The 16,610-nt window shown below is 38.4% G+C and overlaps 1 protein-coding gene across 1 annotated transcript in view; it reads left to right on the forward strand.

Moving 5' to 3' along the window:
- TBC1D14 (TBC1 domain family member 14) overlaps positions 1 to 16,610 on the forward strand; it is a 65,082-nt gene that overhangs the window by 9,255 nt on the left and 39,217 nt on the right. Inside the window, exon 3 of the mRNA XM_053940931.1 lies at positions 12,126 to 12,246. Within this exon, the coding sequence (XP_053796906.1) occupies positions 12,126 to 12,246 (121 nt within the window). The remainder of the gene's footprint in view (positions 1 to 12,125; positions 12,247 to 16,610) is intronic.

The raw sequence follows: 16,610 nt of genomic DNA on the forward strand, positions 1-16,610 counted from the left end.
TTCTAGCACCTTCAAGATCACTTGGGAATGGAGTGCTCCTGCCCTGCCTCCTTGAGCACTATGGTGAAGAAAGTTTCCTGGACTGCTTCTCTGGTTCAGTTTGTGTCTTCAGCAGTTTGAGTATCCATAATGTCTGGTTGTTTCCTCAGGATGCTGGATGCATCTTTGGGTGTGGCCAGGAAGATCAAACATGAGAAAGAGGCCGCTTTCTTGCTTACAGCTTTCCTCTTGGAAGAGCTTAAGGCACCACAGGTACAGTGCTCTCTTTAGGCTCCAGGTTGGCATATGAAAATGAATTACTGCTTCTGAAAGAAGCTGTAATGCTGACTGTTGGCAAAAAAACCTGACATGTTGGTTATTTTCAAGTGTCACTTGTATCAGCTTTAAAAGCCCAGAGGTCTTTCACGTAACCCTGAGTTGGAATTAATTTCCTTCATTTGAATATATGCAGGAACTTGGTTTGAAAACTAGCGTGAGTAAATAACTGGGTGGGAGACTAAAGAGTTGGTGACTTGTCTGCTCCTTTGCCTTATTGACCAGAGTAGTATGGGTTAATGAGTTTTACCTTTACTACTGTACTTCAGTACTGCTGAAACTTTTTAAATGTGTGGATCTTAAGCAGCTTTGCTGAATCAGGACTGTAGTGATCTTACTGCAGAAGTTGCTCTTTTCATTTATCATTTTCAACTGTCATTTTGGAGACTAAGAATGAGCACTTCTGTGCTTACATGGAGAGTGACCATAAAGGGGTTAGGACTATGTACAGTTAAATAATAAGCCAGGCAGTTTGTTTCATTTTAATGGAGTACAAGCAGCTTAAGTCTTTACTTAGTCCACTGCCATGGATATTGTCTGTTTTCCCAAGAATCCGGGTTGTCTTTCTTTTCAGGCTACTCCTAGAAGTTTTTGATCCAAGTGTTCTAAGTATTTGGATGTCAGGAAGCCTCTAAGGAGTATAGGGACTACGCATGAAATAAAGGGCTTTAAGAAGAACGTACATTTTCTATTTGCAAAGAATCTCTGCATTTCTGGAAGAAAGCTTCTGGAGCAAGATTGGCAACCTATACCATATGTAGAAGCATGTACCTCTGACCTTACTTGTAATCTGATAAGAAAAAAGTCTTAATTTTCAAAATAGTAGCTACTGCTTTCGGTAACTGTTTTAAGTCTGAAATCATGTGAATTTAATATGTTTATATCATATATGTACACCCATGTTTTGAGATTACTGATCACATATAATTTGGAGTTCTGAATTTAGGAATTATGTCCATCAGTGGCAAAAGTCAGTCATCTGTGTTAATGGATAGGACCCTTTCATAATGCTGTTTGTTGCTTTTAATGAGGACAGCTTATTGTACTTCTCTAATTTTGGTGTTTAAAAAAAAAGGTAGAATAACAAGGAGCATTGTAGTGTTAATTTCCCACTTTCATGTCTCCAAAAATGGGAATTCACTGACCACAGGAAGGGAGAAAAATAGTGACAATAATTGCAGTTGACTAATCTGTGATATCAGTTATGATGCTGTCTCCTCTTCTATGCAAGTTTCTGTTCAATGAGGCCTCTTAGAGTATTGGCTGTACAGGAGGAGACAGGCTGAGAACAGGACTGAAGCGTGTAGGAGGAGCAACAGAAAGAGCCGGATGCACTGTGGGGGCAGATAGAAGTTCACTGTTCTAACCACAAATGAGCAAAACCAAACTGAGCTGCAGGTGGAGTTGTCCAGAAGCTGATGGGAAGGACTCCAGAAACCCAGCCTCTGATGGAGGGAACCTGCACAGTCTGCTTCCCTGCCCTGCCGTGGGCTGGGCTTCCAAGCGCTGTAGTTGCCTGGCCCCACAGGATTCAATGCCCTGTTAGAGGGAAGAGAATAATTGAGTGGCAGTTTTGTCCTTCCCTGCTGCTTTATCTGGGTGCATTTCTAGCAAATTGTTGCCAATAGCAGGTGGCTAAAAGGGCCAGGAAGAGAGGGCAAACAAGCTCATGCTTTGGTGGTGTGGGAAGCAGCAGAAGCACTGAGGATCTGTTTAACATAGGATAATATTTCAGCAATATTTCAGCAGCCTGTGAGGCATTCAGGTGTGCTCATCTGAAAGGTGCTTCAGTCTTCACAGTGTGGTTTTGGATAATTCTTACTTGAAAGCCACTCTGTCTACTGGAACTGACAGACTAAAAGTACTCTCTCCACCTGTATATACTACCACGTCTCTGTGTGAAACAGAAGAAATCAGCAGAATTTTCTGAAATAAACATTCTTTCTCAAAACAGATCTTCCACAGGTGGAAAGTTGGAATTCTACACAGCTAACAGCCTTTGCTTTCAATAAAGGCTGAAAATTGTATGATACAGTTTACAGAATTCCTGTCTTGCTCAGAGAATGAAGCATTGAACTTTGTCATGTGGCCTTTTCTCCACTAGGTGTTGAACTGAAACTGTCTAAATTAATTGCAATCCTTATTTTCCCTTTTTGTGTGGGATAATGTAACTCCTTACAATTACAGTTCTTTTGGTTCTGCCTTAAACTTTTCACTAAATTTTGAGATGTGGCTCTTTAGAATAAAGGGAAGTTGCTTTAGTAGATTAACATCTTAGTTTTGCTGTTGAGTAACTGGAAACAGTTTTACACAAACAAGACTTTAAACAAAGAGGTTTGTTGAACTTATTTGTTCATTGTGGAAGCTAAATGAAAATCTGCTCAGTGATACTTTGAGTTTTGGAGGTTTTTTTAGTAACTGTACAAAACTGTGTAGTAAGTGAGATTTAATGTGGTCTAGTTTTTACTTAAAAGCAGGTAAAATGTATATGTTTCTTTTCTAGTGGCTGGTGGGAAGCACTACGGAAGTCTGATATGGCTGGTGAATGAAATTTGTAGCATAGATGGGTGTTGAATGTTGCTTGCAGCATTGAGCTGTAATGCTCCCCCCACCCTCCCTTCCCTTGTGGGGTCAGAAGTCCTGCCAGCAAACCTGCTGCACCGTGAGCTTCTCATTGCAAGGGATCACAGGTACTGCCAGGTGCCTGCTCCAGTTCTCACAGGGTCAGTCTCTTTTAGGCACATCCACCTGCTCCACTGTGGGGTCCTCCATGGGCTGCAGGTGGATCTCTGCTCCATCCTGGATCTCCATGGGCTGCTCTAGGGGCTGCAGGGGAACGTCTGCTCTGGCACTTGGAGCACCTCCTGCCCTTCCTTCTGTGCTGATCTTGGTGTCTGCAGGGCTGTTCCTCTCACACAGTCTCACTCCTCTTTTCTGGCTGCTGCTGTTGTGCAGCAAATTTTTTCCCCTCTGAACTGTTATGCCAGGGAAGCTACCACTATCTCCACTGGACTCAGCCTTGACCAATGGCAAGTTGTCCTGGAGCCACCTGGCATTGGTTCTCTTGGGCATGGGGGAAGCCTCTGACTGCTTTTCACAGCAGCCACTCCTGTAGCCCCCCACTACCAAAATCTTGCCATGCAAACCCAATACAGTGCTGCATACGCTTCTTTTGAATAGAAAGAGTGAGAACTACAAAAGTTTCTCACAGATGTGCATGCAACTTCAGGAGCTAATTCAGATTAATGAAATTAAGCTGTGTTTTCATTCTGATTCACTGTCTCTATGAAGGTTTAGTGAATGGGTGGGTTAGGGTGGGTCTTTGTATCTTTATTTAATTTGCAAGAGCTTTACTGATGTTTTCCTTTGTTAAAAGGAGCTGTGAGAAGTAGATGGCATGGAGAATTGAGCGTATCAGGACAATTGCTTCTGTGTGATGCTCTATCTCTCCATCTGATCAAAGTACTGTTTAATGTTCAGCTTTTTCTTTCCTGAAAAATGCTGTGAGAAAGGTGAAATTAGATGGAATAAATATAATTTTTGCTCCTTGATGTTTTGTTTTATACAGTATCCCTTCCTGTGTTACTTAATCTGTGGAAGAGTTGGAGTCAATATTAACTTTGGTTTTAAATACATTTATAGAGGCTCAAACAAGAAATGGTCTGTTAAAGTTTTCATCCTTATGCAGAATTTTATTAACATAATTGGTATATGGAAGCCATAAATTTTTTGAATCCATTCCTTATTTGTGTTAAGCCTCTCTTTTTAGTCACTAAATGCCTCCAAAGTTCTCCAGCCATATCATAAGAATAATAATTTAAGAAAAACCCTACAGTAAATATTAGGGTCATTTACACCTTGGAGCTGACAGAATAAACACAAGAACTTGGCAGTAGCTGAAGGCAGGACATAGCATATACTTGGTGCATGACTCCCCTTTGTGAGCAGGAGCCTTCTGTGAGTGGAATCTCAGAGCAGCTCTGCTCAGGAGGGATTTCTGGAGCGCTGTGTGTAAGCCCCTGCTCGGTGCGGGGCTGGCTTCAGCGCCAGAGCGTGTTCCTCGGACTCCGTGCAGTTGTTGTGAGTACATTCAAGCTTGGAGTTAACCTCCCTGGGCTGCACAATTCAGGATTTATATTCTGCTACTGTGATTTTTTTTTTTCCCCTGCCCTTTTATCCATTTGAAACATGCCTTGTAGCAGCTTGGGATTTTTTCCTCATTGCATCTTGGGGTTTTTTCTTCATTGGGGCTTTTTCTTCATTGCATCTCTGAGGATCTCATCCAGACTAAATGAAAACACCTTTGTCAGCATCCCTGCTTGTATGTTGTAGGCCTCAGCACCCAGCCATCATAGTGGTCATCTATTGGACTTCCTCCAGTTTTTGATCTCTTTGTTGTAGTCCAGAGGCCCGACACTAGATACAGATACAGGCAGAGCTTTTATTCACTTTTTCCTTTTGATCTTAATGTAGACAGGTCCATATTTAATATCTGTTGCTGCAAGGTCTTGGAGCTTACCTGGGTTCAGCTTTTTGCTTAGGATGACATTTCATGTATTCTGTTTTTTTTATTTATGTAGTAATAGTGCTTCAAATCAATGAAGAAATCTACTTTCAGATTTTAGGAATGGAATTTTCAATTACTCTGATAATATGAGGATAACTGGGAATTTGGCCAGCTAGAAAATGATCATTAATTATAGCTGATGTATGCTAATATATTAGTTTGAAGTTGGACCTGAGTGTTGATTTTGTGTGACAGTCCTTACTTGCTGAAACTCCAGTTTCTGAGAATTCTTCAGTATTTGCATGGTAGACCAGCACTGTGCATTATCCATGTGAAAAACAGTTCTTGGCTTGCTGCAACCAGTTCTAAAGCTGAACTTGCAGGGTTACTGCCTGATTTACCTTTGTATGTCTTGGATACTTCAGTGCAGTCAGCACTACTTTGTTCCCCTGTAAAATTAGGGGAACCTGTAAGAAGAAAGATAAATGCAGAATACTGTTTTGATAAATAGTTTATTAAACCCTGCTCTTTTCCCCAGAAATCTAGAGAAATTTCCAGGTTCCCCCATTGCAAGCTATCAGGTATCCTATGCTGCTAACTTATATTGTATTACTGTTTCTCTCAACTGTGGAAGTCTTTTTTTCTCAGACCTGCAGGTGTCTGTTACATGGTGAAGTGTTACTGTTTTTGATTCTTACTGAACATACTGGAATGTTAGTAGTTGGAAAACTTTGTTTATAAAATGTGGTAGGAATTTATAAAACATAGTTCTGTGATTAGTTACCTCTTTCATAGGTAAGTCAACTTGTAGGCTGTCTGGCTTTATTTCTATTGATTTGTTTAACCATAAACCAAGCATTATTCTTCCTTTAGTCTGACCTTTGGCAATCTTCCAGAGACAAAATCCTGTAAACCCTGCTTTTGTATGTAATTTTGGAATCTTATTCAAAGCATAACTTCTGACTTGTTTATGGAGGTTCTTGACTGGAGCCAAAGAACTTGAACTTTTTTGATGTTGTCCTATCTGTTGGTTGTTTTGATGTATAGGTTGACTGAGAAGTGATCTGAGTTTGAGAGGAGAGCATGTAAGAACTGCATCTAGTGAATTATTTCTAGAAACCAGTGTTACTGGGTCATGGGTGCCAATTGTTGCTTTTCCCTCTGGAGAATGTAGATTTAGGGTATTTCAGGAGACTTCGGTGGGTCTCCTCACAACTGTGCCTTCTCAAGTCCATCAGTTCTCCAGTCATCATGATTTATGTGTCAGTTTTGTTCCTCCACTAATCAGGTAACAAAAATTCCTTTGATAGACTAGAATGTTGCTGATTTTTCAGAATTTTTTTTCTCAGTCTCTGAAAATTAAGTGAGCAAAATAGGAACATCTAGAGGTGAGAATCTTCTGTTTATTGGTAAGTTGCAAAACTTATGATTAGTACTGAATAGAAAGGGTCACTGTAAGATGAGAAGAAAATAATGTTGTGGGGAATGTTTCCTAGATAGTGTTAATTGAATTAATACTACATCAGATAAGGAGGCTGGACATTTTTGCTGACAATGCAGCAAATACTTAATAAATTTATCTTAATGTGCTTTTTGCTTAATAGGTGCTGCACATTATTTAAAATGTCCTGTTTCAATGTAGTTTTCTGGATGCCTTGTGGAATAGTGTCTGTAGAGATATGTCTTACAGTGCCTATGTGCTCAGTGTGGGTTTACCTTGTTCTTATGATTAATACCTGCTTATTTATCTAAATATACATGGCCTTAGCCTAGGATAGGCTGAGGGCTTCAAGACCATGGTGATGTCTCTTCTCTCCTTGTGTAGTTTAGAGTTATCAGGGGAGTTTCAGGGTCTTCCTTCAGACCAGCTGAAATTGACTTGCCTCTATCTTTCTTGCTTCTTAAGAGCACATGACAGTCTGTTACTCATTTGAAAAATTGTCTTTCAAGATAAAATTTTTCTACAAAACTGAACCTTTTGAACTTTCCCCACTGTCCTTATTTTGCATCTGTTGTGCTCATGAGACCAGTAAGTCCTTCCAGTAGTTCATTTGCATGATATTCCACTTGTTTTGTCTTCTGAAAATAACCTTAATTGAAAGACAATTAAAATTTGGAGCATGCATCTTGAGAGCTGGAGATGATGTGTGTATTTTTAAAACATGTAACAAAAATTCACTTGTATTTGCAAATTAGCATTGGTTAAGTTGGTTATATTAGCAGATAAGAAACTGCATCAGTTTGCATGAGCTGGGTCAGTTTCTAGACAATTTTCTGTACACAGACAATTTTCTGTACACCAACCATCTTTTTAAGAGTAAGGAACCCATTTATTTGCTGAAGTAATCTCTGTGCCAGGTCAGTGTTAGTCTAGCACAGAGCAGCAAATACCATCTTGCTTTTCTATTGCTTGCAGTTGTGATTTGGTGTTGCATGCCAGTAGTTCAAGTACTGCAGAACTTCCTCTAAGAAGCCCTGGCAAAATAGTCACATCAGTAAAGTTGAAATTCAGATTTTCTGAATAACCAAAATGCTCTAATTGTTAAAACTCCTAAATCCTAAGCTCCTCTTTTGTTTCAGTAAACTGGTATATCATGGGCATTCTGATAAAAAGATACTGTGTGTTGCCTGAATCCAGAGAGGGGTGTGTGTGCTTGCCTTGCTCAGCTTCACCCTCTGACAGCTCATGTGAGCCCATCCTTTTTTCCTGTTGTTTCAGTGACATGTGCCAGAGAAACAGTTCCTTGACTCTGGTGGTACCAAACTTCAGAGATATCTGGATGGGCTCAATGTTGAGCCTGCCTGGCTTGAGAAGACTTTGAGACTTTCCAGGAAAGGAGCTTTGCAGCTGACTTCATGACTTGGAGTAATTTGGCAACAGAAGCCATGGCAGCACTGTCTCTGCTGCTTTGGTGGGTAGGTTTGAATACTGAACAGGAGGGACGTGGTGGAAGGGAATAACCTCTTAAGAGGTGACTTCACAGAAGTGACTAACCTTGCTTGGAGCAAAGCACAGCTGAAATGTGGAAAAAATGAATAGCTGAATGCTTTTGGAGCTGCTGCTCTCAACTCCTCACGGGGCAGTAATTGCTGGCAGTTGTGTTGCAGACCTCCTGTCTTTTTGGAAAGAAAATTGGACAGAACTAGATAAACTTTCTACTCCAGCGGTGATGCTGGATTTTTTTTTTAAAGCAAAAGCTTGAAAATGCTCCAACAGATGCAATATGGCTAGGTTTGACTTAATTACTTGTTATTAATGTGTTTTTAATGTCTTTAGAACCACATTTTTTAAATTTGATTGAGGCTTCAGCCTGATCATGATAGCATACAAAGCTACATAAAGAGTGGCAATATACATATGTGCAGTACATATATTAGCAGCTATTTTGTAAGTTTATTTTAGCAGTGCTTAGAGAACCAAAATGGAATTGTTTCTTAAGTTTTATTAAAAAATAAGGTTTGCCTGACGCTGCTAAACTTAACTTCCTCTTTTTCCCCACAGAAAAGGCAGCTGGGCAGATCAGTGTAGAGTGGTGATGCAATATCTGTATGTTCAAGCAAAAGATTGTTCCATCTCTGTCCTCTACCACATGATGTTCTTTGAATGTAAAAATTAACTCTGGAGTTAGAATTAAATTCTCTTCAGGTAGGTAATCCCTCTCCACAGCTCAATTAAAATAACAAGGTTAAACAGCTGTGTGGTGCAAAATACTGTTTGTAGGGGACTATGAAAAAGAAGTTTTCTAACTGAAATTTGATCTCAGTTTAACTTCTGTGCTTGGCTTTTCTAAAACAAGCAGCTACAAATACTTAGTGTAAAATAGTGGGCACATAGAACAGGAATGCAGATGTAATCCATGACACTTTAATGACTCCACGCTAATGAGACTGCAGACATCATGCATCATGTCAGATGTTCTTGTTTATATCCGTGTTGGGGATCATCATGATGTGTTCTGATAGTTTTGAAGAGAACAGTGAAACTGAACTAATGATGAGCATGCAATCTTTTCTTTCAAGTCATGTCAGCCCTTTTTTACATTCAGGATCTCAAATTTATTTTTGTTACCTTAAAACACTTGTAATGAAGCTTTGACATCTTTTACCGTAGAATTTCTGGGCTCATCTTCAGAGTAAAGATCTGTTTGTTTAGGCTTTTTTTTTTCCAAATAGAGAAGTTTTGCTTCTTGTTAACATGTATTTTCCATTAGTAAGCTCTTCTTAAGTTACCTTTAGTGTGGAATTTTTCTAAGTGAATTTGCTCAGAAGTGAAATGGCTTAGTGCTTTTCTTGAAAATTCGAGGGAACTGTGTAAAAATAGGAGAAAAGTAATTCATTTTGGTGCTGTAGCAGCAGAAAAATGAAAGGTTTTGCTATGAGTTTTCTGCTATGGCAGAAACTTCCTCCTAAGGCAGTTGCATATTTTAAGGGTTTACTTTCAGTTCAAGAATCTCAAGTAGTGGCTTTATCAGGATCTGTGGTGTTGTCCTGATTTATTGCAAAGCTCTGTAGAAATTGAACCTGAGAACATTCCACAGTTCTTTGGGTTGTTTTTTTTTTTTTTTTTTTTTTTGTTGTTGTGGTTTTTTTTTTTTTGTTTTGTTTTTTTTTTTTTTTGGAGGCAGAGGGAGGTTGGGGTTTTTTTTTTGTTGGTTTGGTTTTTTTTTTTTTTTTCCCTTAAGTTTTCTCAGAATAGGTGCAAATTAGGTGGCATCTCTTCTGCTGCTTCCATACCACCCTGTCACATATTACCTTTGATGTGTTTCAGTCTGGGGCAGATCAGGGTTTAATGCTGTATGTCCTCAGTCAAAAAAAGAACACATTGTAGTTTGCTCTTCTACATCTGGTTATGCTGACTTGTGGCTGCTGACAATGTTAAGCCTTTGTGGGATTTTGAGACTTTCTTGAGTTTGTAAAGAGTGTGGACACCTACCAAACAGTGGGATTTAGGCTCAGACAGAGGGTGGAGGAAAAGGACAGTACAGAATGAAATCTGTATATGGACCATGCCTGCTGCTTTCAGTTCAATATATATATATATTTTTTTTTCTAAATTAAAAGTGAACTGGAAATCCCTGACATAGTACAAAGGGAGGAAGAGATGCCTGGTGCCCTAGAATGTAGGAATAGAGAAGAGTGAGCTGAACAAGTGCTGTGCCATCTGCTAGATAAGGTGTAGAACAGATTATTTATTATGACACTGCCACTAAAGGGAAAGTAGATAGTTAGGATTGTGGAATTGAATTGAAAGGAAGTGTGTGACATTGGCTTTTCAGATTTGGTTCATTTTACACAGGCACTTGCAGCAGAGCTGTTACAATTTATCATTCCAATTCATCTTTACTTTGCTCTGATGGTAAAGACCTACTGCTGTTCTAAAAATCCTTCAGAGGAGACTGAAGGAGTTGTTGCTTGTATATACACTTGTGCTAGGAACCTCTAATGTGGATAGAGGCAGAGAGAAAATTGCCTTTAATTTTTGTGTTATTGCAGTGCTAATGAAGCGTGATGAAAGCCTTTTACTTGCAAAAGGATTTGAATGTGCACAGGGCTGTCACAGAGATGTGCCTCCTTACAGTGCTCTTCCAGTGGCCCTGATGCTAGAAGTTCTTGTTTTCTCTGAAGATGGTTTGGAGTCTGGATTTTGCTTGCTTCTGAAGTAGTAACAACGTGAAAAAAACCTTTTGCAAGAACAGACAGTCTGTTTTGCATTGTGTATCCTATTTACATGTAGTAGATTTTATTATTTTTGCCATGCTTTCCTTTTTATTCTTAGATACATTTTAGAACTTGCTTGATCCATCCTCTCGGGCTTTAGTTGCCTTACAATCTCTGCACAGCTGAAAGGCATTTGGAGAAGTACAGTTACTGCTTAGCTTTGGCATCAGGTGTAATTGACTTGCATGGTTTCTGTACATAAACACTTCGTCCTTATCTTTTAATATGATAATCTGTTCTTGGTTTGAATTTCAAGGTAACGGTACCCTTGTGATACTGAAGCATGTGATGATTTGTATAAATGTATGCATATTGAAGGATGGCAGTGCATACTATTAACCTTATAATATGTTTCAGCACACTTTGATGTTATAACCTTAATTGTTTTTCACATATGAAGCATATCTCTTGTATTCCAGCAGTGTTATCTCTGTTGGTATAGCTGTGGTATTTTTCATGGCATTTGATACAATGTGGCCCAGAAAAACAGCTTTTTAGTGCCTAGGGTTGTTCCTGTCGCAGACATGTATTCAGCTCTTCTAGAATGTGAAACTCAATATAGTTTCATTTCCCAAACAATCACACTTTTTATGTAAGAAATAATCAGTACTTGATGGACCAACACACAGGGCACTCTGTAAGGAAAAGCAGTAATGTCAGAATGGAAGCATCTGTGATGTGAAGGTGCTGGAGCTGCTTTACTGATTGCAGTAGGAAAAATGCTTTTGTCTCAGTGGTTTTTTTTCTTTTGAATGAGGGAGCAAAAAACGATAGTCAGTTTCCAGAAAAACCTGCCTTGAGGTGAGTAAATAACAGAACTAAGCTGGACATATTTGAATATGTGATAAACTGGACAGTAGGACAAAAGAAAACTTGTTATTTTAATAATGCAGGCATGCCATGGGAGTAGAATATCTGTGCTTTTGGAGGAGCTGAGTGCTATCAAAATCATGAAAATCATGTGTCCAGTTTTGGAAAAAGTAGTTGTTACGATGCAAGTCTGGCGAATTGCTTTATGATTAAAAACTAACAATGTCAATAAAACGAATCTATTTTTCAGTGGCTTTATGTCTAGGTTTATAATTGTTCCTACAGTGTTTAAGCTAAATATTAGACATTTCAGAGTGTTTTGATAGCTGCTTTTAAGCTTATCTAGAAAAATAATCTTTTGTGAAAGCCATCAAATACAGTGAAAGGGTACAATGTCTCCAAGGTTTTTTTTGGTAGTAATGTGTTGTAACAGGTGAGTAAAGAATGTTTGTGCAGCAAGAGTTTTAGTGTCTTAGTTGTTTTTTAAAAGAGTGAGGCTGAATGATCTCCAGGAATACTAAAGAAAGGTGTCCACTTTTAGAAGGTTAGAAAATGAACTTTTTTTTTATCTACTAAAAATTATAATTTAACAAAGTCCATTGCCTGGTATGGTGATAATACTGCATGATTTACCTTTTGAAGCTGGGAAACAGTGTTAGCACAACCACAAGAGGAGTTGGAATATATGATTAGTCTACGTACGGTTAGCAAATGTTCATCCTTCTTTTTATTATAATTAATCAACCCTTTTTCTTAATAAAACTTTTTTTTTTAGGAATTTGTTTACCAGAAAGCAGAGTGCAAGATTTGAAAAACAAAATGATGTGCGATGGAAGTTGTTTGGAAAAGTACCTCTTGGAGAAAACTTACAGAAAGACCCAAAGAAAATACAAAAGGTATTTATTTAATTCTGTGTTAGGATTTATGGTGAATGATGAAGCCAGTTATGTTTATGATCTATATATAGGACTGTGCAGCCTGTTTGTTTGAGTTGCACACAATTTCAGTACCAGAAAAGGCTCTTTGTTGAAATTTTACTTCCGTTACAGCAGTGCTGTTCAGAAGAATGTGTTCCACTTGGTCATTACACTGAGTACGTGAGGCATGAAGAGCCTTCCTTAGTGTGTCATAAGAGAATAAAAAACCTAAGTAAAACTCACTTTTTTTCAGCATTGTTGAAAACAACATTTCAGAGAACTAGTTCTACTACAGATGAACCCAAGCTCTTGGCTGGTGAATCAAATGATTTACCTTTCCAGTGGGGAAAATCTTGTGAAATCCAGCTGTGTGGTCATGAGTAGTAGTTCATGAGCTGCTCTTTCAGTGGCAGGAAAACAGCCTCTTTCAATCTGTCTGACTTGATCTGGGATTTTTGTATTACATGTAGCCTTGTTATGTTTGGAGCTTTTTCTGTATTTCAGTTGTCACTTCCTTGTTCAAATGACTGTGGGAATAGTAATGTTTGCATGGAAAGAGACCATGTAGTAAAACTTCAAAACCAGCTGCTGTGTGTGAAATGCATATGCTGATTTGAAGGACTGTGCTGCTTAATTCAGGGTAAAGTATTCTGGAAATCCACGTGTCATGTGCCTGTTCTTAGCTGTAGTTAGGCTGTTAAGATGAAATTGAGGCAGCTTTTTGAATTTGTCACTGTACTCGACCATTCAGACTTTATCTACAGCTTGTCTTCTTGACACAGTGGTTCTGAAGTGTTCACCAAAGATTTTTGATGGCAAAATTGAAGAGGCTTAATAAGTGCAGTACCCTGACATTTAGCAGTATATTTTATTGTAGCGCATGTTCTTTAATGAGTGGGTAAATAATTTATCAACATTTTATGGTTGTTGCTGTTACTGTGAATATTTTTCTTTTACATCCAAACTGTCTTACATTACAGCTTTCAATGGTTCTATTAAATTTGTTACAAAACAGTCAGTATTAAATTATTATGTGGTATGGCATCCAACCATTAGTGAGTTTCTGGCAAAATTGCAGCCTAGAACAACTGTCTCCTGTTGCCTCCTGGGTAACAGTAAATAATCCTTCCTAAATGATTTGGTGCTTTTTTGAAGTTATTTTTGACATGTAGACTGAGTCAGGAGTAGAGCTGTAAGTCACTGATTGAGTCTCAGCATCGTCTAAAAGCACAGCCTGGTTTAGGTGACCCCTCACCAAAACAATGGTCAGACAGGCTTTTTGAGCACATGAGCCTTTTCTCAAGCCCTGTAAAAACTCTTCTGACAGCACCCACTTGTTCAGCAAGTGTAGATACAACATAGCATCATACTATAATTTAACAATATAGGAATTAAAGTCACTCCAGCTAAGATGTTGCTTGTCCTGTTTTTAATGCTGAAAATATATGTGAATATTAGTCTTCTGAGAAAGAAACAATATTGGTATGTGCTCAGGCTGGGTTGCTTTACTGGGTCACTGAGAGCTTTTGTATAGTTTTTATCCAGTTAAACGTTTTAAAACTTAGAAGCTGTCAGGATGAGTAATCTTGGAGAAGACGGAAGTGCATTTGCAATGGAGGTTTGCATGATTAATTATTTATATCGGTTCTCTTCAGGAATTCTGCTTGAGCAGAACTGGTTATGCCAGTTGCTTTTGCAATTGGTGTTTGAAAATGCACTAAGTCAGTCAGATGTCAGAACTTCACCAAGAATAACCACTGAAGTTAAGTTCTCTCCCAGTAGACTGTAGAACTGAACTAGGCTTTGCATCCACTGCTTCTCTTAGAAACTCAGTTCAAGCTTGGCAAGCACGGAAGTATATGTAAACACCATTTATTTGCAACAACTTTTCTCCCCGTAGTTTTGTTAGTGAATGCTCTTCAAAAGAAATTCCTTTAAAATTCCAGAAGAGGTAGCCAGGATATTGTTTGGTTGCCTCTCATGTGATCTGTCTTCACAGAACTTGTTTGCATGTGTCCAGTCAAGATTTTGTGTATTAAAAGAATAAGGCATATAGAGGAAAGCCAGATTTTGGCTATAACCTAGAGACATTTTATTGCTTTCTTCCCCAGTGAAATTAAATTGCCTTTTTTATATAGTGTATTTATTTTAATTTTCTATAATAGCGAAATCAATTTTTAATCAGCAAGCTTTGTGTTTTTTTCCCTTCCAAGTGTGCTTTGACCCTATGAGGGTTGTGCAATTTAGCTGTCACTGTATGAATTCCAATAAGAGTTCAATGGAATATGTTTATTTTTTTAAGTTTCAATATTGGTAAAATTCAGCACATATAACATTTGAGGCCTTTCAATTACAATCTTTACTCAGAAATTCAGGTCTGAATGTTTTAAGATCTCATTTGCTGACATTCTATGTTGGAATATTTAAAAATTTTAATGGCAGTTCCTTAATAATTAAAAATAAGTGTGATTTTTAACCTGGGGATTGTAATTTTCCCAAATGTTTTTCTGTAATAATTAGAATATGTGGGGGGTCAACATTCCAGTCAATTAAAGTCAGTTGTACTGAAGAGGCTTGCTCTGCATCACATGATACAGTGAAAATGAGCTCTTGAAATAGGAAAATAAATTACTTGGCTCACAGGTGATACTTTGTTATGGGATGAACAGTAAAGCTTATAACATTACTGTAGGAAAAACTTCATAAGTTGAGTTAATTATAATTCAATTCAATTTTCACTTGATTGAAGCTCTAATCCTTGTTGATGAAGTAAAAAGATTTTATCAAAGTCTGTTTTCTAGCTTGGATCTATTACATGGAAAAGAGTTTCAAAGCAGCAGCACCCTGCAAGAAATACGGAAAGAATTTACTACAAGCCATGCTTTAAGCAGACAGTGATAAACTCTCCTGTTACAAGCAGTGTGTTTTCTCCAGGTTAAAAAAAGCCCAAAGCAGAGCAGAGTCCCCAGACTGCTGATGTGTGGAGGCCCTCGTGCAGCTCCATGTGCGGGTGGAAGCTGTGCAGCCAGGGGAGATGCTGCCTCCTGTTCCGCATCCACATCTGCAGCCTGTGCTGATGGCCAGCAGTGGCTAAAAATACAGAGCTTTTCTGAGCCTTTGCCTGAGCCTGCTTTGCTGCATTCCCATGGACCCTGCGGGGCCCTTGGAGGGGAAGTGGTTGGTTCAAGCGGGCAGCTGGCTGTGGCAGGAGCCAAAGCTTCAGCTCTGGTTGGAGCACAGTCTCCTGTTTGTACAGACTTTGTCTTTGGGTAGCCTGGGTAAGTCATGGTGACTGATGGCTATAGCTGCCAATAGGGTGAATGTTTGCACATGGACTTGACTGCCACTTTCAAGCTAGAAGCTGTGTAGTGCATTTTTTGTGTTCTACATGAGAAGTCCCAGGGTGTAAATAAGTCACTTCTCCACTACTGGGTTAATTTCTATTTGTCAGCCTTCAGAAAGGCAGGATTTAGATCTGTGTGGCAGAGTTCCTTTTTTTTTAACAAGAAGAAAGTGCAGTGTAAGAAGGTATAGTTAGAAGGTTAGTCTAACCTATGCCTATTATTGTTACATTCTCTGGAAGTAAAGGTGTAACTCACTTCCTCACTTAATAATTGTAACCCAAAACTTGCAAATTGCCTTAATGCACAGCTCTTTCATGTCTTTCCTTCTGATCCAGTTACAAAAATACTTTTATTTTGTTGTAATCATATGTAAAGGGCATCTAACTTTTGTGAAGGTAAATATAAATAAGTAAAAAAAAGAAACCTATTATGTCAATGATGATGTCCTAAAAAGTATTTTCTTTTTCCCCAACAAGAACTGTAATAAATAGATCATTCAGCAATTCTAGTAGGCTGTATTAATCTACGAAGACTGTGCCCTTGTCCTGTCTTGAAAATCACCTGCCTAAAACAAAAATACTATCATATTTAAACAGATAAAGCAAGAGTAATAGCTTCCATTCACAGTAAATTAAAGTGATTTAATACTATGTCAGGATGATTGTTCCTGAGTATTTTAAAAATAAAATCATTTAATATGACCCTATCAGGTATCATAATCTAGCAGAGTAGCTGACAAACAGCTTTTGATGCTGTTGGAACTTCTTCCCATATGTTAACAACATGAGAAAGTACAGAATATGTTACAAGCATCAGACTAATAGAAAACAGTAAGCTTTGAGTATTGGTTAAATAGCTATGACAAGCTGCAAGGTGTTTTCGAAAGGAAGTGACAGGTTTTTTTCCTCCTTTTCCACAATTAAAGCTTTTATTTTAGCTTTGTCACTCTCTAGAATGCCTAGTAAATTGTGGGGATTAAAAGCTGTGGAAGATGGGGGG

This window comes from Vidua chalybeata, chromosome 4 (assembly GCF_026979565.1).
Source record: "Vidua chalybeata isolate OUT-0048 chromosome 4, bVidCha1 merged haplotype, whole genome shotgun sequence".
Taxonomy (NCBI): domain Eukaryota; kingdom Metazoa; phylum Chordata; class Aves; order Passeriformes; family Viduidae; genus Vidua; species Vidua chalybeata.